General features: G+C 40.9%; 1 protein-coding gene across 6 annotated transcripts in view; it reads right to left on the bottom strand.

The window, feature by feature from the left end:
* Positions 1–1,089: 1,089 nt before the first annotated feature.
* The window catches only part of LOC138585339 (DNA (cytosine-5)-methyltransferase 3A-like), a 66,874-nt gene continuing 44,568 nt past the window's right edge, over positions 1,090–23,395 (bottom strand). For 3 of the 6 annotated variants that reach the window (XM_069657634.1, XM_069657636.1, XM_069657635.1), the window contains 17 exons: positions 21,336–21,539; positions 20,855–21,013; positions 20,215–20,322; positions 19,464–19,611; positions 17,323–17,466; positions 16,778–16,822; positions 14,916–14,995; positions 13,360–13,472; positions 11,562–11,745; positions 11,067–11,151; positions 10,041–10,186; positions 9,840–9,930; positions 9,506–9,654; positions 9,124–9,209; positions 8,909–8,993; positions 8,184–8,302; positions 1,090–6,571 (listed from right to left, as the gene is read on the bottom strand). In XM_069657634.1, the coding sequence (XP_069513735.1) occupies positions 6,430–6,571; positions 8,184–8,302; positions 8,909–8,993; positions 9,124–9,209; positions 9,506–9,654; positions 9,840–9,930; positions 10,041–10,186; positions 11,067–11,151; positions 11,562–11,745; positions 13,360–13,472; positions 14,916–14,995; positions 16,778–16,822; positions 17,323–17,466; positions 19,464–19,611; positions 20,215–20,322; positions 20,855–21,013; positions 21,336–21,539 (2,088 nt within the window). In that variant the 3' untranslated portion in view covers positions 1,090–6,429. The remainder of the gene's footprint in view (positions 6,572–8,183; positions 8,303–8,908; positions 8,994–9,123; positions 9,210–9,505; positions 9,655–9,839; positions 9,931–10,040; positions 10,187–11,066; positions 11,152–11,561; positions 11,746–13,359; positions 13,473–14,915; positions 14,996–16,777; positions 16,823–17,322; positions 17,467–19,463; positions 19,612–20,214; positions 20,323–20,854; positions 21,014–21,335; positions 21,540–23,395) is intronic. The other 3 variants (XM_069657640.1, XM_069657637.1, XM_069657639.1) reach the window with 2 other exon arrangements.

Raw genomic sequence — 23,395 nt, 5'->3', positions numbered from 1 at the left:
CGGGAAAACTCTCTCAATAAAAGAGCCGACAGAGTCGAGATACTTACTCTATTTGTTATAGGAAGACATTGGAATATTAGCATATTTCAATGCTTTGTGTTCTTTAGTCCACTGATAACACTGGGTTTTTATCTGTTTAAAATAAGCATATATGAATCCTACTCTATGGAGTGTCACAGTTTCAGTTATTATTTGTGTAGTAGGGCCATGTCCACAAACCACAAACACTAACAACACATGAGGAAAATGCTGAGTGTCATTGTGTTGGTTTGAAGTCAGCAAACTTTGCTCAGCCTCAGTGGAGAGTGCGCTAACAGCACAGATGGTTAAATAAGCTGTAAAACTGTATTTGTATTCATATTTGGTATTAAGAAGTTACACCCTTAACTGACATGAATGTAGATAACACGGAGCCTTCAGGCCAAATCACAAGAAACAGTCTCTTTTTTTATTCACGGTTCATTTCTTACATAGTTCAAGTACAAAGTTAAAATGCCTTTTAATTAGTTCATATTCATACAAGAGTAAAATAATAATAGTGCCTCTTCATTACTACGACAAACTTAAATACAGTCATTGTAAAGACAAACTTGATTTATACTCCTAACAATATATTTTTCTTATTTTCAGATAAAATTTTAGCACCTTTTGAAACACCAACAGGTCCTCCTTTTCCTAAAAGCTCATCTTTCATTTAGTCCATGAGATGAGTGTCTGAATGCGCCACAGCTTTGTGTTTGTTGGTGTGTGTGCATGTGTGTCTCAGCGTGTGTTATTAACAGTGTTGTGTGTTTGTGTTTGTAAGTTTATCAGTGTTGAAAATAACGCGTCACTCAGCCTAAAAGCTGTCGATAGGCGAACAGAAACATCATCACCGTGTCCCTCACAACGTTAAAATATCGACTCCGTTCCTCGCTCTGTAGTCTGACTGCACCCTCAAACAGATACAGGTTGAAACAACACCGCTTTAAGGCCAACCTTTATGATCGTCGTTATCACAAACACCTTCTTTCTGACAGAGCATATTTTTTTTAATCTTATAAGATTATCAAGTTTCTCTTTTGGGGGTCGTTATTTGTTTACTGTAAGGAGTGGATCCTATTCCTTATGGGGTGTGGCCTCTTCAAGCAATTTGTGAGCGGTTAACCAAAGTTATTTTTAACACTTATTTTTGTTGTGTTAGTCTCCTTGAGGGTGGTCAAAAGGACGGTCTCAGTATCAGTTATTTCTCCCCAAAAGAAAGTCAAAATCTGTGCAAATGTTTGGTCTCTATCCTATAAAATCATCTGGTGGTGAGCTTTCTCAGGCTGTACCTAGGGAGGTTTTGACCCCTTAATATTTTACAGAGAGGTAAGTAATAAGGCCTTTTGGGCATTTTAATTCTGTAGTTGTATGTATGTCTGTTTTAATAAGCGCAAATAAACAAAAGACTCTGTCCTGAAGAAATTCCCTTCTCAGATTGTTTCATTTGAATGACATTTGGAGGGATTACTTGAGTCACCTTTTCATCAATCAGCAACAACCAACCAACCAACAACTGCTATTTTGAAAATAGATCATTTGTTTAAAGTAATAATCTCAAAGATGTTCATTTAAATAAATGTTTGTTAAGTCACTATCTATCATCGATTGAGGTAACACAATGGTGATTGAGCCTATGGCCCGCTGATGAAAGCCTTTGCAGTAATATGGACTGGGTGGCTGTGGCGACCTTTAAGGAAAAGCGTTTCCATCAGCCAGCAGTGGTTGTTCTGTCAGAGAGGGTAGGCGGAGCTAAGCGGCTGCTTTCCCGGTCTCTGCAAATGCTGCGCGTAAACAGTAATCTACTATGGCTGAACAAACAAAGACAAGATGGATGACTACAGATACAACTTCAACAATAAGTGAAAATCCAAAGAAAAAGAAACAAATTGGACGCTCAGATGAAGGCAAACAGTTACAACCATTACAGCCAACCGTGGACGTCACACATGCAACACTGTCTGGATATCTGGGAATGTGCTCCCGCAATTACGTATTTTGGGCTAACCAAGAAAATAATCTGTAGATTACTTTCTTACACCTTTAGGTATTTCACAAGAAATAAACCGTAAATTGTGTGTAGCGAAAGCTTCTTTTGTTTCTTGATGACCTTGTGGGTTATGAGGTTTTGTATTTTGTTTGAACCTGCGGGGGAAAGTTCTTAAAGATGTCCTATTCTTTATTTTCTGTGTATTTATTGATGGCGTTGTTGGAGTCTATAGTTGGACATCAACCTGCTTCCTCCACACCCGGTGTTATTTCAACTCGCTTGTTTGAGAGCGTCCTTTAGCTCTTCTGTTAAACAATTTCTTCTGGCATCCTCTGGTACAATAACAAGTCACTATACTAACTGTAATATATGCTTTCTCTAGCCTCCCTCTCTCCTTTCAGGCTGAGACTGAACTGAACTGAGCACCAACCTGGAACAGTACACACACACAATAACAGATTATTATTGTAATTATTATTACCATTATTATTATGATCATTACTCCCTAATCTAACATGGAATCGGAGATTACACTGACTGACTGACATGCAGCACCTGGGGTGGGGGAGTGGAGGCTAGAGGGAGGGGGGGGGCAGGGGGGGGTTTGGGAGCACCAAGCGACGCAGGGTGATGATGTCACACCCGGCGGCACCGTGGGAAGCCTGATGGGGACAGGCGGCCGGCAAAAACACAGTGTGTATGTTTGTTAGTGTGTGTTGTAGGGAAAGGAGAAGCGTGAAAGTCGGCACTGTGTTTCCAGCAAATGTGTGTGTTTGTTTGTGTGTGTGTGTGTGTGTGTGTGTGTGTGTGTTTAACCTGCAAACGCACTGTAAAAAAGAGCAAAGTTTAAAAAGCACCTGAAGGTTGGTTGTATAAACGGAGAGTAAACATGATGGAAAAAACTTGAACCTGCTGGTTTATTGTTGGTTATTGTTACTGTTTGTGCATGTATGTGTGTTTCTGTTTGTGTGCGTGCATGTGTGTGTGTGTGTGTCCAGTCGTTAGCTGGTATCTGAGGAAGGTCAGAGGATCGGAAGGCTTCCTGTAAAAAGATGGCCGCCTGAGGACCAAAAGCACCAGAGATGTTTTCTCAAAAGACAGCCCTGTCTGAATCGATGTTTACACATAGCGTGTGTGTGTATCATAGTCTCAGGATATATTTTATATGATGACATTATTTTTCTGTCTGTCTCCCTTTCCTATCTCAAGGTCACAGAGTGGCTGAGCCTATCCCAGCATGCATTGGGGCAAACGGCAGAAGAAACACCCGAGCCATATCCTACAACTGTGTGATATCAGGACGTTGTTACTACAGGGCTCTCTGACTCAGTCGGAGGAAGTAGAAAACCAGCATAGTGTTAAGGTTCTGGCTTTAGTGGACGTTGCAGCGATAACTGGAGGTCATTTTGGACTCTTTGAGCGCAACTAGGAGCGAAACTGCGAGGGCTATGACTTGGTCACTTTTGCATCATTAGAAAAACACTTGAACTGAGCCACAAGAGACGCTGTACAGTAGCCACAAAGGTTCAGCTTTTAATCCCACGACTGCAGCCTTTCTACTTTAATTGCTAGTGTGAGCGAGAGTCCAGAAAAGTCCATTAATGATTCTCAGAGGCAGCGCTGCTCTGGAGGCAGAAATAATCTCACTGGACGCATTTAACGTCTGAGAGAAAAAACACAAGATTGTTGTTTTAGAGCAGATTACCCAACACCCGACCTCTGTTTGTTTAAAAAGACACAAATAGGAATGAGGAGATGGGATGTTTGAGGGCGAGGACGATGTTTTAAAACCAATCAAAAAAAAATATGTCACCGTCCGGGCACATTAAATTGAGCTTTTGACACTTAAGCTGGAGAGCACACTTTATGCAGGGTAATATCAGCATCATTATAAAGATATATAGAGTTTATTGGTCATATATCTTAATTAAAATGATGTTACAATCCCTTTAAATAGCCTGCAGACTTAATGATTCTGGCTGGCATTCCCGACCTTGGGAGGTCACAACATCTTCTAACTGCACTATGCAGATAGCTCGAGAGGAAGTGCACAACACGTCACACAAAATGAAAAGCCAATCTCATGAGGGGCGAAAACACGAGAGTTAGCCATGCTACATAAAAAGACTACTTTACATCACAGTATTACTGTTGTGTGCGGAGGGGGGTAAGGATTATTAGAGCTGAAAGTAAATCAAAATAGTTAAAGAATGACGACTCTAGGCTTAAAATAGCGTCCTTTATAACTGCAAACTTAATGAAATGATCCGACTAAATACGTTTGGTACAGTTTTATGACATCTTATCTGCAGGTTGGTTCGCTGGGACTAATTTTAGCACAAGAGCTCTGAATTTCACGCAGACATTAACTGCAACATTGAACCTTCATTGAAGCAACATGCAGTTACTGCAGCATTAAGATGAACGTCACAGTCTTTCAGCAACAGTAATCAATGCAATACACCTGCACCTAAAATGCTACACATGTACAGTAAATCACAACATATTCACCAAAGCGTTAGCTACCTTTAATGTACAATCAGTGCATGAAATATTGCAAAAACTACCAAGAAATAATAGAACCAGTTTAGCTTTTTAAGATGTTACTGAGTATAAAAAAGTGACTCGAATCCAGTGACTGCTAACTCTAACTCGGTGTGCAAAAAAAAAAAGGATTGTGTTCCCCATCATGAGCATGTGACCTTGTTGTGCCCTCTCTCTGAGCCGTTCAGGACAGAACACGGTGAAACAGCTTTGTTTTATCACGCAACACAGAGCTGCAATAATCTGCCAGATGACAGAAGACAAACCCTGATGCTGACAGCTTTCAAATCAAGGCTTAAAAAAAAGGTCCGTATTTTACACTACGCACACACTTACAGCCAAAAAAATATCTCTCAGATTAACTTTGTAACTTTCATTTGATCGGATTTTCTGTGATATTTGTTATTATCTTAATTATTGTAGCCTATTTCTAATCATAGTACCTCTTGAATTGCATTGTAACTTTGCACTCCTTTAATTGATAAAGCTTGTACCAATTCAGTATTTTTACTGATTACCCTTTTAAGCAAATTAAATTGCACTGATGAACGTGCCATATAAATTAAGTTGCCTTGCCGTGCATTGAGCTCTCTGCCCACTGGAGGGCACTCAAAACACTGCAGATTTACACAACAACAAGACATTTCACTGATGATCTACACGTTTGTAGAAAACGTGAAAAGTTTATGTTTCTGATTTGATATCTTCTTCACCTGTCATTGTCTTGATTTTATCATTTATATATGTATGTACATGTATGTATATGTACAAGGAAGCCTAGGCCCTAAATTATGCTTTTTATGATGTGTAAAGGATGCTTATGTTTCATGTTATATTATTCGCGTTGACATCTTTTTGGATGCTTTTTGCGGAAAGCAAGTTGCTTTTGGGGCAATAAAAGTTCATGACTTTAATGGAGTTTAATAAACTACAGGCAAATTGAAGAATCTGGGCAACAATCAAAAGAAGAAACAACGTAAAACTACAGTTGCACCGTCATAAAATTCACATTTACAATGTCGTTTCCAGAGAACGTTTATGTTGACTGTTTTTTTCTGGGCTCTTCCCGCTCTTATCTAATTTCTACCTCCAGAGCAGCTTTGACAATCAGATGTTTTTGTAGTCCTGTTAAAAACGCCTTCCTTGTTTATCTTTTGCACGCTCTCACTTGACTTCACATATAAATAGATGTTTAAAAATTCATGCACACTCCCGCCCTCTCTCGCCTGGTGTTTCCTCCACCTGCTCGTTAGCATTTGGTTTAACTCAGTTAGCATCAGGAGACTGTTCAGTCTAAAAGAGCACCAAAATCTTTGAAGTGTTGTATTAAAGTGGCACCATATTGACTCTGTCACTGCCTGACCAGCACCATGAACGTTTATCTGGTGTGTGTATATTTGTGTTCATTGCATGTGGTTAAACACCATCAGCACTGTCACTTTGCAAGTGTCGACATTAGTTAAGTGTTACCGGTTCTGAGAGATTCAGTGGTGTGTTGACGTGTTTAGAGGTTGTTAAAAACAGAAAGTCTGGGCTTCTGGAGGGTTTGAACTCCAGCTGCAGAAGACACCAGTTTCAAGGTCGGACAGGATGTTTGTACAGTGACCTGCACCAGTGTGTGTATGTGCGTGTGTGTGTGTGTGGACATCTGCAAGGTAGCACCAGGGGACTTAGGTCAGCCAGTGGTCTACATGGGATCTAGGGAAGCAGTCTTTTACAGAGAGTGTGTTTGTATGTGTGTGTGTCCGGTCATCCTGCGTCAGCCAACCTTCATGTACTCGCTGTATCCTGTGTGTGCATGTCATTACTTGTTGTTTTTGTATATATATGTATGTGTGTGTGTTAAAGAGAGAGGGGGTTGGTGGTGTGTGTGACTAGTTGCAGGCGAAGTACTCCTTGAGCGGGGCGAAGAGGTGCCGGATGACGGGGACGCTCCAGGAACGTCCCAGCAGCCTTTGCCTGGCCAGACGACTCATGTTGGACACGTCGGTATAGTGGACGGGGAAACCAAACACCCTGGAAACACAAACACACACACGGACACACATATGACATTTATTGTTAATACAGTTTAAACTGGATTAAAAGGTGTATGAAGCAAAGACAAAATAATCAACAGTGGATTGACAGAAAGGTTATCAGCTATTGATTCAATGATTGTTTATTCTTCAAGAAAAAATTTGAACATTTTTGTTTTTTGTTTCTTAAAAATCAGGATTTACAGTTTTCCTATCTTATTGCTATATATTAGAATATTTATAAACTCACAGAAAGAAAAAAGCAACTTAAAGTAATAATCTCGAAGATTTTCCTTTAAATAAATGTCTGTTAAGTCTCTATCGATCACCGAATGAGGTAACACAATGGTGATTGAGCCTATGGCCCACTGATGAAAGCCTTTGCATTTGCAGAATTACGGACTGGCTGTCTGTGGCGGCTTTCGCAAAAAAAAAATCTCAAGCGGCGCCCAGTTAGTGACGCCTTTTCCATCACCCAGAGGGTGAGACGGTAGGCGGAGCTAAGCGGCTGCTTTTTCAGTCGAATGAAGGCAAACAGTCTAAAAAGGAAAGCGACCGTCAGCGAGGAAAATCAAGAGTTACAACCGGAGCCAACCGTGGACGTCACACATGCAACACTGTCTGAATATCTGGGAAGTGTGCTATCGCTATAGATGCCGCCAAAGAGGATGAAACTGAATCTTCGAGGTTACCACTTTAAGGACATAATTACTTTGATAAACATTTTATAGAACCGACATGAATCGATTAGTCAAGAAATTAATGGGAAAAGTAAATAACCACTCGTCACTTAGCACATCTTTGACAAGACAAACCCGATCGAACATAATGTTTATTATTATTTTTATTTTCTGTGGCTGAAATCTAGCACAAATAATAAAGTGAAAACTATTTTTACACATTATTTCACTTTGTGATACTCAGGTGAGTAATCTGTGTGTCGAGTAATCTGTCTGATCTGTGTTTTCTCTCACAGTTAAAAACAAGTTTCCCTTACGTTTTTTCTTTACCCTCCTCTCTGAAAGCCGTATAATAAGGAAACACAACATAGTTACGTTACAAATATATAATACAAACTACCAAAAAATAAATACGTTCGATTCGATTTTACTTTTAATTTTATCTCTCTGTATGTATGAAATCTGTTTCCTGCAGCAAGAACTCGCTATTCATTCATTCATTCAGTTAAAAAACACACTATAAAAATACTATGACAATAAATGCTTTCTTGAATTTACGTTGCTTTAAGAGGAAACTCTCAAAATGTGGCAATAAACTGTTTGCATGTCTAGATTTGGCCACCAATGTGTTAGAAATCTGATTAACTCACAGAGGGAGACACAATGTAAAATATTAAGTGAACAAAATATAACTAAAATCAACTGATGCACTTCTTTTCAATATAGTGAGTTAATAAAGCACTACTAAGATGCAACCCGAACAAAGCAGCGGCGGCAGATTAAATAACAATCAAGGAATGCACTCGTTAATTCTAATTGCCTTGATTTGTGAACATGCAAACAAAGCAAAATTAGAGGGACCCACGCACACACACACACACACACACGCACACACACACAGAGCAGAGACACAAACGCACAACAGCGTACCTTTCCATCTCGGTGCACCAGAGGATGTCCTCCTTGTTGTCCATGTAGACGGGGAAATGCTCGTCTTTCCCCTGCTTCACAGAGTTGGAGCGTGTCGTTATCGTACGCAACTTCTCAAACTGGAATTAACATCCAGAGCCAAACACACACAAACAAACACACACAAACACAGACAGACACACACACGCAAGTCCTTATTCAATCCTACAGCTGTTTTGTTAAAGCAGCTTACTATGATACATTGTGATTTGAAGAAGTATAGAAAGACCAGTGGTGGAAAGGAACAGTGTACATTAAATCAACTAGTCTGTTGAAGCACAATTTTGAGGTTAGCAGAGCAACAGTGGAAAAGTAGCAGCAGGAGAATGCAGTAAAAATAGACGTCAAAAGAAGTAAATGTTTGCAGATTTAGTCCGCAGAAGGAAATGTTTCTATTAAACTGTTTCTATGCTCAGAGGACAAAAACATATTGAACATTTCCTAAATTTCAATGTCTACAGACATTAACTTTAGCTGCTGCAGGCTCATCATCATGACATTTTTCAAACATTTCAGTCATCACATCAAGTAGGAACGAGGATTAAATTCTTTACAAATTTGGCCCGACCTTTTCTGAACTCCCAATTTTGCCCACCACTGGTCAAAAAGTCAGATACAGTATGATAGGAAGCACATACACGCACATATACACACTCAAACGCACATTCTCACAGAGGTGGGGTTACCTTCGCCGTGCGTCCGTGCTCGAGGCACTCCTGCAGGTCCAGTTTGTCGTTTGCCATGGGCGTCAGAGGTCTGAAATCACCAAGCATGTAGACAAAAAAGAAGGGACAGAACATTAAAACATGTAGATGTAAAAGTGCAGGAGTACATTTTAATTCCGCTTTTATATATTTGAAAGAACTTCTGATTATAACAATTGTGTGTGTGTTTGTATTACCTGGACATGCCGGGCAGGTTTCCCCAGAAATATCGAGCGCGGTGGGCAGCAGAGACCTCCTTGGCGTCGATCATCACGGGGTTACACTGAAGAGGAGCAGCAGGGTTACTTCCTGTTTCACTAAATATAACAAAACCTTCTGCCTGCATGTATTACTTTATTAAGACCCTTATGCTAAAAGTATATGTATATAAAAACACATAGTGTTCATGGGGAACCTAAAGAACTGTATTTAGCATCTTTAAGTGTCTAATAAGAACAAAAACCTGCTCTCCTGCATCCTTCAATGCGAGCTCACCTGTCATAATGCGTGCGATTCAAAGGAGTCTGTTCTTATATGCCCTTATTTAACGACTGTATTGAGCAGGTGTCTCCGTGTTACCTCTAAAAAGCGGGAAATGTCTCGTTTGTCGCTAACTCCCATAGCGACCACGTTCTCAAACAGCCAGAAGAACGGCCGCTCGTCGCCCGGCTTCGGTCGAGCCTCGTGCAGCAGGCGGTAAAACTCGAAAAACAACCGGCCTGTTCCCTCTGCAGGAAAAGAGAAGTTCAGCCTCCACATGAAGAGTTAAATCACAATAAGAATTGTAGCCAAGAAGAGAATATTTCTTCTGTATTTTTCTTCTTAACATCACATTTTTTAAAATGTAAGCTCTAAAGGAAAATGTTTCACTCTGGTGGAACCCCAACAGATTCAAAGAGGGAGAGATTGTTACCGTAAAGGCCTTTTCTCGCAGGGTTGACTATGGAGAGGTCGTTGCAGGGGCTTCCTCCTATCACCAGGTCAAATGGTCCCCACTCTTCAATCTAACATTGCCACAGTAAATTAGGGTTGATAAGGAAGGTTGCAAAATCAGGTAAATGTCCCCAAATGTTACAGTGACACATTCACGAAGCAAAGCAGCACTTTCACTCACGTGTTTGTGTGTTACGTTGCGTACATCACCGACATACATGATGCGACCCTGGTGTCGAACCATGCCCACAGTGATGGAGTCTTCACACACCTCAGATGCCACGTACTTGTCTACCTGGATGCCCAAATCCTTTAGCACCAACAGACCTGAGAGTGCACACACACGTTATGCATTTGTCATGACAGCGTTCCTGTACTGAAGCCACTTAACCCTCCAATGACTCCAGTAAAGATGCTCCATGAAGAGAAAATAAGACTGTGGTAGAGTTCCTTTAAAACAAACATCGAGCATTATAAACACCATCTTGTTTCTGTCATATTAAAGATAAAATAATGAATGAATGAACTAAAAAAGAACAGGGTTAAGAGACAGTAATGATTCAAGTGGTTTTGTGAGGCTGTGAGAGTAACGTTCAATGGTGCTTGGACAGACAAGCTATTATTAGAAGGCTAACATGCTCATGACAATTATGCCTTAAACTTGCACTCTTTGGCCAGCAGGGGGCGACTCCAGTGGATGGAGAAAGAAGTCTGATGTTTACTAGAACTTGGTTTAAACCTTCAGTTAACGTTTTCCGAATGAGTTTGTGGTCTCAATTGTTAGTTAACGCTTTCTTTAGCACTGCCTAATGTGAATTTTGTAAATCATGGTCCCATTTAGAGTAACATATTTGATAAAGCAGGTATGCTTTAAGGCAGGGGTGGCCAACCCGGGCTCCTGGAGGGCTACCTTCCTGCATGTTTTAGGTTTCTCCGCACTCTAACACACCTGATTCGAATGTTTTGCTAATTTAATCCCCTGAGACGCTTCAGTTGGTTGATAAAGAGCAGATCATTCAAATCAGGTGTGTTGGAATGCGGAGAAACCTAAAACATGCAGGAAGGTAGCCCTCCAGGAGCAGGGTTGGCCACCCCTGCTTTAGGACCTGGCTATGATGGGATCGACAAGTCATGGTAACTTTTAACCACCATCGTCATCAGTTCATCGATAATGAAGAGACTCGTTTAATGTTCTGCACTTGGTTACCTGTTGCAATGCCGTCAAACAGCGAGAGAACTCTGATTGGTTTCCTCTTCTCTGCTGCGACTGGAGGATACAACTTGGCTGGCTCCTAAAAGAGAAGAAGAGATATTGATGGGAACACGATCTGACAGGTGCTAAACTTTACAGGACGTAAAGAAGGAGCAGAGGGCTTACAGTCTGAGGACTGGAGAGCTTTTATAATTGAATTTGAACACAGACAGTTTTGATCTGTATTAGCCTTCATGGATAATTAAAATGTGACAAGCCCCAGAGCAGAGGCCTCACTAACCCCACATGAATATTTCCCATTTAACTATGATATATTTGAGCCAATTTGTCTGGAAGGGTTATGAGAGCAGATTAGATACGAGGGGAAACCGTCAGACTTACAATCAAACAGCTCATTTGCAAAGTACACCTATAAACACTGTAATGTCCTCATTATAAATGAAGAACAGAAATGAGACGGATGGAAATGTTTGCGACTGTCAGACTCACAAAGTCCTGTTCGTGGTTGTTGGCAAAGAAGTGCTGTAGTCTGCAGGGCCAGTCGTCCCGTCGTCGCAGTAACCCGTAGGTGCTCCGGGGGCCACACATGTAGCAGTTCCAGGGGTCTTCTTCGATCGCTGCCGCCGCTGAGCCGGCTCCGACCAGCAGATCAACACACTCCACACAGAAACACCTGCAAGCAAATCATTTCTTTATAAGATTATGTAATATTGTGGGTTTTGGTGTGATTCAATTAATTGTATAAGGCTTGGGTGACTCGTATTTGCCTACTTCTACTGATTAGGTTGACTTCTGGGTTTGGATTTAACATAGATGTTTCAATAGAAAGAATCAAAGCTGGTTGCATTGGGCTTTTTGCTCAGTGTCAGATGCAGTTGTTGTATTACCTGTAGGAGCTAACAGCGGGATTCTTGTGCCACCATTTAATAGGAATTTTTGGTTTCAGCTGTGGGTGTCACTTGTGATACTGCAGCGCTGTTATGAAGGTAGTAAGCTCGCTGTCGAGGTCGGGCTTTTGATCCTGATAGAGCAACGATTTTTGACCGCCGAAGTGCGAAATTTTGTTGTTACCGAAAGTTGCGTGTTTGTTTTGCTGTACATTGGAAATTAACTATATTAACCCGGATTTATGGAGAAATCAATAAACGAACTGTGTTAACTGCAATCCAGTCTGGCTGCTGGTCGTCATTTAACTGATTGCAAACCACGATGAAGCAGTTAGACGCCTCAGTAGTGCAGTACTAGACTGACTCCAGTGGTGCAATGTAACTAAGAACACTAATTACTTAAGTACATTATTTTGAAGGACTTGCACCTTACTTGAGTATTTCTATTTTATACAACTTTGTACCTCTCTGTCACGACATTTCACAGGCAAATATTGTACTTTCCATAAACCCTTTATTTATGGGACAAAATTAGTTATTTTGCAGGACAGATTATAAATATAAATTATATATTAACTTTTAACAAATGATGTATTATTGTTGATTTAACCGCCCGGTAGTATTAAAAGTCATCTAAATTAGCCCAAACTTTACCAGCTGCAACATTAATCCATCACAAGTTATAATCACTTGATATAATATTTATTATCCTGCATAATGAGCACTTTTATACCCGAAGCTGATTTAATGTTTTCAGTCTATTTCAATCTAGTATTTGAGTTAATTATTTACTTCCAGGAAACAAATAAATGACCTCTTAATAACGGCACGACAAAATGTTCTTTCCTGTCCTTACTTTTTATTAGTGATCTGGAGTGCCATGCCATTATACATAGAAATTGTCTCCTTATATCAAGATGTCTGCCTTTTGTTTTAACGAGATAACAGAATATAACCTTGTGACAAAAAAATATATATATATATATACTGATGCTAATACTTTTGTTCTTTAACTTAAGCAAGATTTTGAATTCAGAGCCTTACTTGTAACGGAGTGTTTTATCATTCAGCTAAGGCTACTTTAATTTGACAGTTCAAAATATGAGTGCTTCCCCGAACCACTGCTTGACTCCCGGTATCTGCTGAGTTGTGCTGCACAGTTGCAGCGATTAGGTCAGAGGGTTTGATGCCAAAATAAACTTTATTTTTCACATAAGTAAATCTGCTTCACACTAGTTGGCTTACACAGCTGCTAATAAAGGGAGTCATTTATCCGTTCGACATTCATGGCAAAATTGTTTGTGCTAATGTGAAATCTAAAACCTCGTCCTGGCCACAAGAAGAAACACCCGCAGCTTGCCAACCCCATACTCGGCGGTGAAACCAGTGACTGTACTGACCTACAGCAGTTGTTGTTGCCACACATGAGCACTTCCCTGCCTCCACAGCAGATGGTGCAGTAGGACTGGTAGCCGTCGTCGTCGTACTGGTACGCACACTCGAGGAACGAGTTCTGCAAGAGCACAGAGCAGAGTCATGAGCAGGCAGAGAGAGAAGGTGTCTTTGTCGTCCACCATGATGACATTTTTTTTGTTTCTACTTGAGTTTGTTTGGTTTTTGTTCACGTGTGATCAACATCTTCACCAATCGTTTAATGGTTATCTTATTGCTTTCAAAACAGAGCGGAAAGGAGAGTGGGCAATGTGGCCCACTAGGGAAATGCAATGTCATGCATATCACGTGATTCCATCTTTGCAGGATGTCATTGTTCATAGGGTTTATCTGAGGTTTGAACTGTTGAAAGAAAAAAATGCAGCAATCTGAAGACGTCACTTTGTGTTTGGGGAAATTGTGTGACATTTTTCGTTATATTTTTTGTATTTTAAAGGCAAAATAAATAATCAATTAATTGACCTAATGAAACAGTTATGAGTCATAGCCAAACGAAAATCCTTCCCTATAACGATGTGTACTTTTCAAACACCCCTGACAGCTTATATTGTTTATTTATTTGTCTATTTTCTCATTTAAAGCTACAGTACACAACATTATTTCAGAAGAATTTGGTTAAAAATGCAAGTTTTAATCATTGGATTTGCCAATATAAAATTGAAATGATCAGTGACTGTGAGCGCCCGCCTCTTTGTATTTAGTTTGTTCAAAATTTTGTCTGGTCTGAATCAAACAACCAATCAGGGTTAGCGTTCCATGTAACTACCAATCACTGCGACTCTGCAACAAACTAGCGTCATCTGGCTACTACGTGACTTGTGTCAGCAGCGCGCACGCAGAGGTTGTGTCAGTCAGGAGCTGTGCAACTTGCAACGGCATGCACTGCTACAGAAGCAAAAAGAGGGAAGAGCTTGGAGGGGCTGAAGAGCGAAGCGATGCAGAGGTGGCCCTGTCCCTTCTTGACAGGGAACAGTAGCTCTTACGGTAGCCGCTAACGGTAGCACTAAGCTCCAAAGGTGGCCCACACCAAGAATCATAACTATAATAATAACTTTAGGAGTAGTTCTGGAATAAACAGCATCTCTCCTCTCTTTCTCTCTGCTTGTCTCGGTGCTGCAGAGAGACGCACCGCACAACGGCTACCCTAACCCTACATTGAAATAATGATGTTGCTTACAGCTACTTTAACTATGATTATGTTATATATTTGTATCGCCATTGTATTGTATAGCTATTTATCTATTCGCTTATTCGCCTTACATAGCAGTAAACCCTCTGAGTGTTGTCATGGGTGGAAGAAGTGGGGATATCTAACAGTCTGAATGTGTCAAAGTGAATGGTCGAAGTTGTATTGAATAAATATTTACATAAACTTTGAAATACATCATAATTTAATAAAATTACACTACCATATGATCATCTTATCATTATACGATTCCATCATAAGAAAATCAAATTATTAAGTGCCACACATATGTGAAAGGTGTTCTGGGAGGGGTCTTACTTTGCAGCCCTGGCACATCGCTCCTCCAAAGAGAGGATGCTCCAGAGAGGTGTTGAGGCTTCCACAGGAGATGCAGATATCTGAACAAACACACACATGCTCACGATATTATATATAACACTGTTTATCTCCTTTTAAAGGCACAAGTATGACTTTTACTGCCTGTTAGGCCCAAACAACATCATTCTGCTGTATGATCAATAACAAACACTGAGTAATTACACGGCCAGGAGCTGTGATTTACAACTTCCCAGCTCATAATCTATTTTGGATGCCCGGGCCCTCACACGGGTCCACCTCTGAATCATTGTTGTGGGTCTCGCTGCATAAATGAATCGGCTAAATGCCACAATATGTTAACAAGAACTAGAATTGGATTGCAGAAATGTTTTGCCCTGAGCTGCAGAAACACTGAGTGAATCCAAACTTGATTTACGATTTGAGGGATTTAATTGAGGCTCGACTTTTCCACTGATGCAAAATGTGTGGCAAATGATCCTAATTGACATTTTTTTATGTATTAAACAGGAAGAAAACAACTGAAAATGTACCTCGCAAACAGTTAAAAACCATTCCTAGAAACAACCAAAGTTATTCCCTGTATTGGTTGCGAATGGAAAAACCGTAAAAACACAGCGGTTACACCATACAATGGAATTCTTACTTTGTCAGTCTCCCTTCACGCAACAGTAAAAACAAAGAATTTAAAGTCGAGGTGAAATGAAAAATGTCATTTTAATCCTTTTAGATCACATCCCCGGTAATATTGTGCATCTATTTGACAATATAGGCCAAAAAAAATACAGAAAATTCATTTCTTCGTATTCTTATATCAAAATCCGATCATTTTTTCTTCCGGTAAAACTAAATTTCACGCGTGCTTACGTAAGTTAGCACCAAACAATTTCAACCAATCAATCTGGAACATTTAGCCGCAGAGCACCAAGAACGCTCGGTCAGTTAGCTAGCTACTGCGCTGTGGAGAACGTCTGTCTACGCCCACTTCTCAGCGATTAAATCAAATCCCTCTAATGATATGTCCCGCCTGCACGTCCTGTTTCACTCGGAAATACGTCACGATACGGAAGCTAGATACTCTCGAAATGCCGTTTCAGCTCGACTTTAAGTCATTGCAGATATTGTGACAAAATTACATTTAGATCAACATTTTCTAAAATTAATACGTGGTCACATTTAGAGGGATATTTTATGAGACTCTGGTAAGTGAACTATTAAAATATAACTTCCTACAAGGGGCAAATTATGTTTTTAATCAACCTCTTAAGCAAACAATAACACTGTATAAAGAATTAATGTCAGGAATTTTGGCAATCCATCCAGTTAAGAAGACATTTGTCAGGCATCACTTCTTTATTCAAAGTCTAAAGTGTCTCACAGGACAATAAGCTGGAACAGCTACAGATCTTATATTACAAATCACTGTACCTACACTATGTGTAACGTTTTTTTAATCTGCAGATGTCTTTATCTATTTCTTTATCTATTTATTGTTGTTTCATTAAATTTTATTCTATTTGTATTTGATCTAATTCTGCACTACGCAGCTCAGGGAGATGATTCGCTGTTTCGTTGTTTTGCACAACGACAGTAAAGACTTGAATCTCTTGAATAAAAATTATGCTTGAGGGGCGCTGGTTTAGCTCAGTTGGTGGAGCCGGCACCCCACGTATAGAGCCTGCAGTCCTTGACGCAGTGATCACAGGTTCGACTCCCAATCTGCCAATCATTTGATGCATGTCACCCCCCCACTCTCTACTCCCTAAATTTCCTGTCTCTCTTCAGCTGTCCTATAAATAAAGGCAAAAAAAAGGCAAGCCAAAAAGAATGAATAAAACTTTTACCTTCTATGTTCCTGGTCTTCTTTTTGATCTCAAATATGAGTCTCTCTGGAATAAAACACACACACGATCACATCAACAGGTCAGTTTGAATTAAAAGACAAACAGAAAGTTCATTCAAAAAGCCAAGATTTCATATAAACAATTTGTTTTTAACATCTTAAAAGTCTTGTTCCTCTTCATCAATGTTAAAGAAATTCACAAAAACTGTCTTTATTGCTGAGTTAAATATCATTTTCATCTTTTAAAACTTGTACGTCTCTTATTAAAAGTCAGTGTGCTTGCCCGACACGTCCAGGAATCGTTGCAGCGGTGAAGAAATATTGACCAGTCAATGAGAAAAACAGGCCTCTGTGCTACATAATTCAGCCTGTTGTTGAGTGCAAAATGACCAGAAAACTCAGCTCTTAACCAACCGTACAGTCCTTGCCATTTATGTCAACATTTTCTCTTACTGAGAGAGCTCACTCACTCCTCCACTTACAGTTTTTAAACAAACAAAGTGAGCAGCTGAGGGTTCATTTTGTACATAAGCAGCTCCAGCCTACCTCTGGTCCCTTCGTCGATCACCTCTCTGATTTTTGCTTTTTCTTGTGAGTTCTTGCGCGGTTTCTTGGCAGGTGGAGGCGTGTACGCTGCCTCCGGTTCTGCCCACATCTCAGGGTACATTTCCTTATATGAATTTTGTTCACCTGAGGGGACAAACAACAGTGTTTCTGTCATATAAAGCTGTGGAGTCAGGGGTGGTTTAATTTGTCAGACACATTTAGGGAGACAATATGCTTCAAACTGAGTGCATCATGTTTCTCTCTTTTTTGTTGACTTCCTGTGTGAATAAGTTAGCTAGTCTTTATTCTCACTGGGGAGAATTTCTTTGTCACGTCTCTGTACATCACAATAGATAACTAGCATTACCCACATCATCGCACAATGACAGACAGAAATACACGAAGTACCGCCCACGATGCAACATGTAAAGTGAAAACACTTGTTATCCCCTCAGTGATCCACCCTGTGCAGGGCTGCTGCATGTAAACACCCTTCTGTACTTGCCCCCAGAGGACAGCACAGTGAAGCAGCAACTGAGTGGGTCAAACGAGTGCAACACTTTCAATACCCTTGAGGAAAGATTATCTGAGGATGTGCGCAGTTATCTCCACGTGAAAACAATTATCTCGTCCCTCTCTCTGTAACGGCCCACCAGCCTTCGTGTGCAGAAAAGCTACAGCTACAAACTCTTCAGGATTTAGACACTTTGGGTGAAGTAAGAAGAATGAAAGACACCAGCCTGTGCTGCTGATACACGAGATCTTTTTCTCTTGGATCTTGGGTTTACTAGTTTTTGGTGTGTGACAGTTGTATTGCAATATTATTGTATAATACTGTTGTATCGTATTAGCAGCTCTCTTAGTGAAGATGTATTTGAAAGGGATTTTAATCAAGAAGGATTTATCGTGATTAAATGAAGGATATAAATATTTATACATATATATCATACAGGGGCTGCACGGTGGTGCAGTGGTTAGCACTGTTGCCTCACAGCTAGAAGATTCCTGGTTTGAATCCGGGTTTGCATGTTCTCCCTGTGCATGCGTGTGCTCTTTCCAGGTACTCCGGCTTCCTCCCACAGTCCAAAGACATGCTCGTTAGGTTCATTGGTGACTCTAGAACTGCCCGTAGGTGGAAAGGTGAGTGAGAAGGTTGTCTGTCTCTATGTGTCAGCCCTGTGATGACTGGCAAGCAGTCCAGGGTGTGACCCCGCCTCTCGCCCAATGACAGCTGGGATAGGCTACAGCCCCCCCGTGACCATGAACAGGATAAGCGGCATAGATAATGGATTTGATATATTTTTTTTTTTTTAAGGTTTTTAGCAATCATCTGAGGGTTTTCAACAGCAAAATACATTTTGCTGGTTTTCTTTTTTCATTCAGCGTGCACCTGTCTTACAATAGGTGCCTTTTTTAAACACTATAAGAGCCCGGAATGTCAGACAGAATGCGTTTTAGCAGCTGGGGGCGGCTTTTTTGCCATTGTTTCCAAAGGGAGGGACGTTTTTTGAGCGCTGCTTTTGCGTTGCAGAGCACCTTGCATTTTTTCCGCTCTGTGCGCCTCACGTTTTTTAGGAAACGCTCTGAGCGCCTCGAGTTGAAAAAACTTCAACTCAAAGCAGAAAAGCGCCCGACGTCATGGGCGTTTAATTCATTGTCCAATCGGATGAAAGAAGAGGCGGGCCTTCTGTCACTTTACAATATAACGGTTAGGTTAGTGACAGCTAATGATGCAGTGGTTGCCTTATCAGCAGTAGAAAAAAAAAGGCGCAGCGAGCAGCTCTTTTTTTTAACTGTAGGCTTCATCAAAAAAAGGCAGTGTGGTGCGCCTCGATGATCGGGCCCTAACACTGCTACTTACATCTCTATCACTGCACATTCTGCACACAATGAGTCTTACTTATCTAAAAGCAAAGACGAACATATTGTCCAGCATTAAACTCAAATCTACTGACTCTCCAAAGAAACATGAATTGAGTACCCACAGTAAACACATCTTAAAGCATCATCATTTCCTAAATATGTAACAGCTGTTCCATCATGCAGGGGACTGTGCTGTATGTAATCAAACAAATGATGTAAAGAGTGTGCTTTTTGAACAATAATCGTTGTGAATTATGTAGTATCAACAGTGTGTTTACCCTCTGGAGGGTCCAGTGATTGTGGACCATTGGGTAGGAAGCCAGTCATGGCCCACTCGATCATCTGTCTGGTTTGGATCTCGACCCCCTCGGCTTCGTCGCTCGTATCGCAGGAAGGAACTGGCCTCCCCGCCCGTACACTGGCCACCTAGACAGAAAACAAAAACACACACACACAAAGTCCAGATACAAAACGATGGAAAAGTTGTCTTTGACATGGCTCTCTCACAGTTCCCAAACAGTTACTGAAGAAAGATAAATAAGGTAATTATGGCTGCAGATGAAATAGCAGAGTATAAAATAAGTGAAGGATTTAGTGTACAAATCCTTCACCGCATGTTTATTCTTTTATGGAAGTTTGAGTGAATTATAACCCAGTGTGACGCTGCAGATGAACTAAATGTGTTCTGTGTTAGTAATGAGACAGAAATGAACCATTGCTGGATTGAAAAATGACCGACATGAATTTGAGATTGAAACTAATGTACCCACATGTTGCCACTTATAAATTGTGAGCAGAGCTAGATGAGAGCAACACCTCCACAAATGCAAAATACCTGCAAATAAAATCTGCAGATCGTGTTACATAAGAAAGAAGTGAGTCAAACGTGAACTTTTGATTCAGTGCGTTTATATTTTTTGGTCTTTTAGATGTCGAATTTCAACCGGGCAAATATGCAAAAGAGTCACGCAAAAGGAAATATGACACAAAAACCACACACGCCCAGTGTGAAAGAGGTGGGTTTGTTACCTGCAGAGCCTCGAAGATGGCTTTCCGGTACATGGACTGTTTGTTGTAGGTGGGCTGGTGGAAGGCAGATGAGAAAGAGCTCAGAGGCATCAGCTTCTCCACACAAACCTACAGAAACAAACACAGATATGATCACAAAAAAGCAACAATTTACTGCAGAAAAAACTTTCGTACGCCAAAATAAGTTTGTATCTGTTTGGTAAATATGAAAATACAAGGGGCGCTGATACAGGCGTCTCTCTCTCTCCAGGGGATCTTACTTAATTCTAAGTTTAAAAAAGTCGAAAGAAAAAGGGGAAAAACCTGATCATCTTGTATCAAATGAAAGTAAAAGATTAAATCCTCGAGGAGCTGAGAATAGGAGTGAAAATTTATTTAAAAAGCTTCTGAGCTCCTTAACTAGGTCAGTATTCTGCTGTCTAAAAAAAGCATAAAATTGGAATAATGGGATTTTAACTACTTGGTCTGATAAAGACACTAAGCTCCAACATTAAAGCCAAATTACTTTCTTTAAACTGCAGCTATAACAATAACAGCTGACTCTATTAGAGCATCTGATGTGACTCCGCTGGGGATTTAACACACATCATTCAAGTGTTGGGATCAGTTTACGTTGGGGTTTCTCCGTAAAACTACTCACCACTGAGAACTTGCCGTCTCCAAACCACATCACCCAGCGAGTCCCGTCTGCGGCTCGACTCCGGCCGCTCATCCACCAGGTAACGATCCTGCCGGGCCACCAGGAGAAGCCGCGCAGCTTCCCGAACACCAGCGTGCCGATGGCAAAACCCCTGCCGTCCTGTCAGCACCAAGACAACGACTTTTTACGGTACTTGTATTTCACCTTCTTCATACATGTTGACTGTCACGGCAACATCACGGCAAATTTCTTTCATGTGAAACCTACTTTTTGTTTTTCAAAGAAATACAGACACAAAACAGTGTGGTAGCTTTAAATTTACATTGTACACTGGCTTTGCTACAATTATTCCTTTAAAATAAAACTATACAAGACGCATGTTAGCAGTAAAAATGACTTCCTAAGACCCGTTACATTAGCTTTCTTATGTAGGAGCACACGCTTGGGTCAAAGTCATTCAAACGATCATTAATAAATTTACCTGGCACTCTACCTCGCTGGGTGTGGCCTGTTCTCCCCTGGGCACAGGCTCTGGCGTCACGGCGACTGTCGGGGAGGCGGGGTCTGTGTGTTGCTGTGAAGGCGGAGGGGCGGGGCTCGCTGGCTCCTCCTCTTTTTGAAAGTCCCCCTCTGACAGGTCGTCCATCATGTTGATCTCTGCCTCTCTGTACGCCCGTCGCTCGGCCTGTGAAGGAAGAGACCAAAGGATGAGCAACCCAGAGAAAGCACGGCCATATTTAATTGTATTTTAACATGTTTAGCATTCTCACATTACGGCTGGACCTGCTCTGAATCTATTAGTGAGGTTAACTACAGCACAAAGCAATAAAAGGCTAAACCAGCAGGGTTACCATGGGACCAGGACTTAAGTTTAATTAGCAGTAATTCCTCATGAATCCACACAGAAACAAATAAAACACTGACTTTAAATTGCTTCATTCAGAGTGGTGAATATTTAGTCTGTACAGTGGAAATGATTTCTTAAACTCTTTGGCTCCTGCATGTTTGACCTCCTCTGTGCATAAATACAGAAACAGAACTCCTTGTTAAGCGGGGGACTCCTGCACTTTGTTAGATTTTCCAACACCAAGTTAAAAGGATTTAAAGGCTGACTTTTTGTCAAAGTTTCCTTCTGGGGAAATGCCCCCATGTAGAATACACAGCCTTCTATGCCAGTTCTGATACTATTAGATAACAGATTACTTATCTCACTTTTATCAAATAAAAACACCGAAGAATTACGGAAGAGTCTCAAATTTCAAACTGAGCGTCATGAACACCATTTCATTTAGAGTAAAATGCAATAAGATGAGACTTATTTAAAATATAAATGAATGCAAGGTTAAATCCCAAGGACCACTATAGCTAATACAATCATAACTACTACTCCTCCTCCTTCTGCGATGCTATCAGTCAAATTGTATTTGTATAGCATCTTTGATAGAGGTAAGTGCAATACAAAGGGCTTCAACGCTGCGCATCAAGCTGATAATACAAGTGTTGAAGGACCAGATTTTCAACCTCAGTCCTATCATGCTATTAAGGGGAGCTAATGAAAGTAGAAAACAATTTCAATTTCGCTCTGTGCCTTTGGAGGATGCTGTCCGCTTCTTCAATGAGCCCTGGAAAACCTCCGCCAGACTACGTAAAGGCCAGGGAGCTCGCTAAACTACACTTCCTCAATCTAGGACGCCCGCCTCTGATGTCATGTCTCGTTCAAAATCGTCAGGTTTGAAATGTAGACTGCCGACCTGAAGATTTTTTAGACGATCCACCGGTATATTCTCGTCATATATCGGATTATGTACCGCTCTGAGGCATTGCCTGCAGCGAAACGATAGTATTTCACTCCAGCGTCTCTCGCTGGGCCGTTCCTTTCAGAGGGAGGGGCGCAATGCACGCTGGGTGTTGTAGGAATGTAGAATGGGCGAAACCACGAGCTGTTTGTACAACTTTCTCCACAGCTCTGGCGCCAATTTCAAATATTGTCGCTCCTATCGATTACAGAGAACACCAGCTTTGACTGACAGTGGCTTTTTCCAGGGGTGAACTGCTCCTTTAAATAGGCCTAATTCAATGTTTAAATTGGTCGATTTTCAGCTTTTAAAGAGACCAAAATAAGAATTAAAATCATAAACATATACCCAAAGGAACAATAAAATGGCACTTTTCTAGTTTTGCGACCAGCTGCTTTTACACTACATGTCACATTCACTCATTCACACACACATTCACACACTGATGGCAGAGGCTGATACATAAAGTGGCCAACTGTCAATCAGTCGTCACATTCACACTATTGGCTATGCCACCTGAAGCAATTTGGGGTTCAGTGTCTTGCCCAAGGACACTTCGACATGTAGACTGAGGGAGCTGGGGATCGAACCACCAACCTTTCCCATTGAAAGATGACCAACTCTACCCCTGAGCCCACAGCCGCTCCTACAACAACAACGTTTCTACTACAGAGAGTTTTTGTACTATCTGGCTGGATGCTACATTTATTTCATTGTTCTGGATTTTCAGGTGTGAAAAAATGAA

Source organism: Semicossyphus pulcher, unplaced genomic scaffold (genome assembly GCF_022749685.1).
Source record: "Semicossyphus pulcher isolate SPU_LCO1_2020_fin unplaced genomic scaffold, fSemPul1.0.p SCAF_11, whole genome shotgun sequence".
NCBI lineage: Eukaryota > Metazoa > Chordata > Actinopteri > Labriformes > Labridae > Semicossyphus > Semicossyphus pulcher.
Note: the sequence above shows the minus strand (reverse complement) of the source record. Positions and strands in the feature narration are given on the sequence as shown.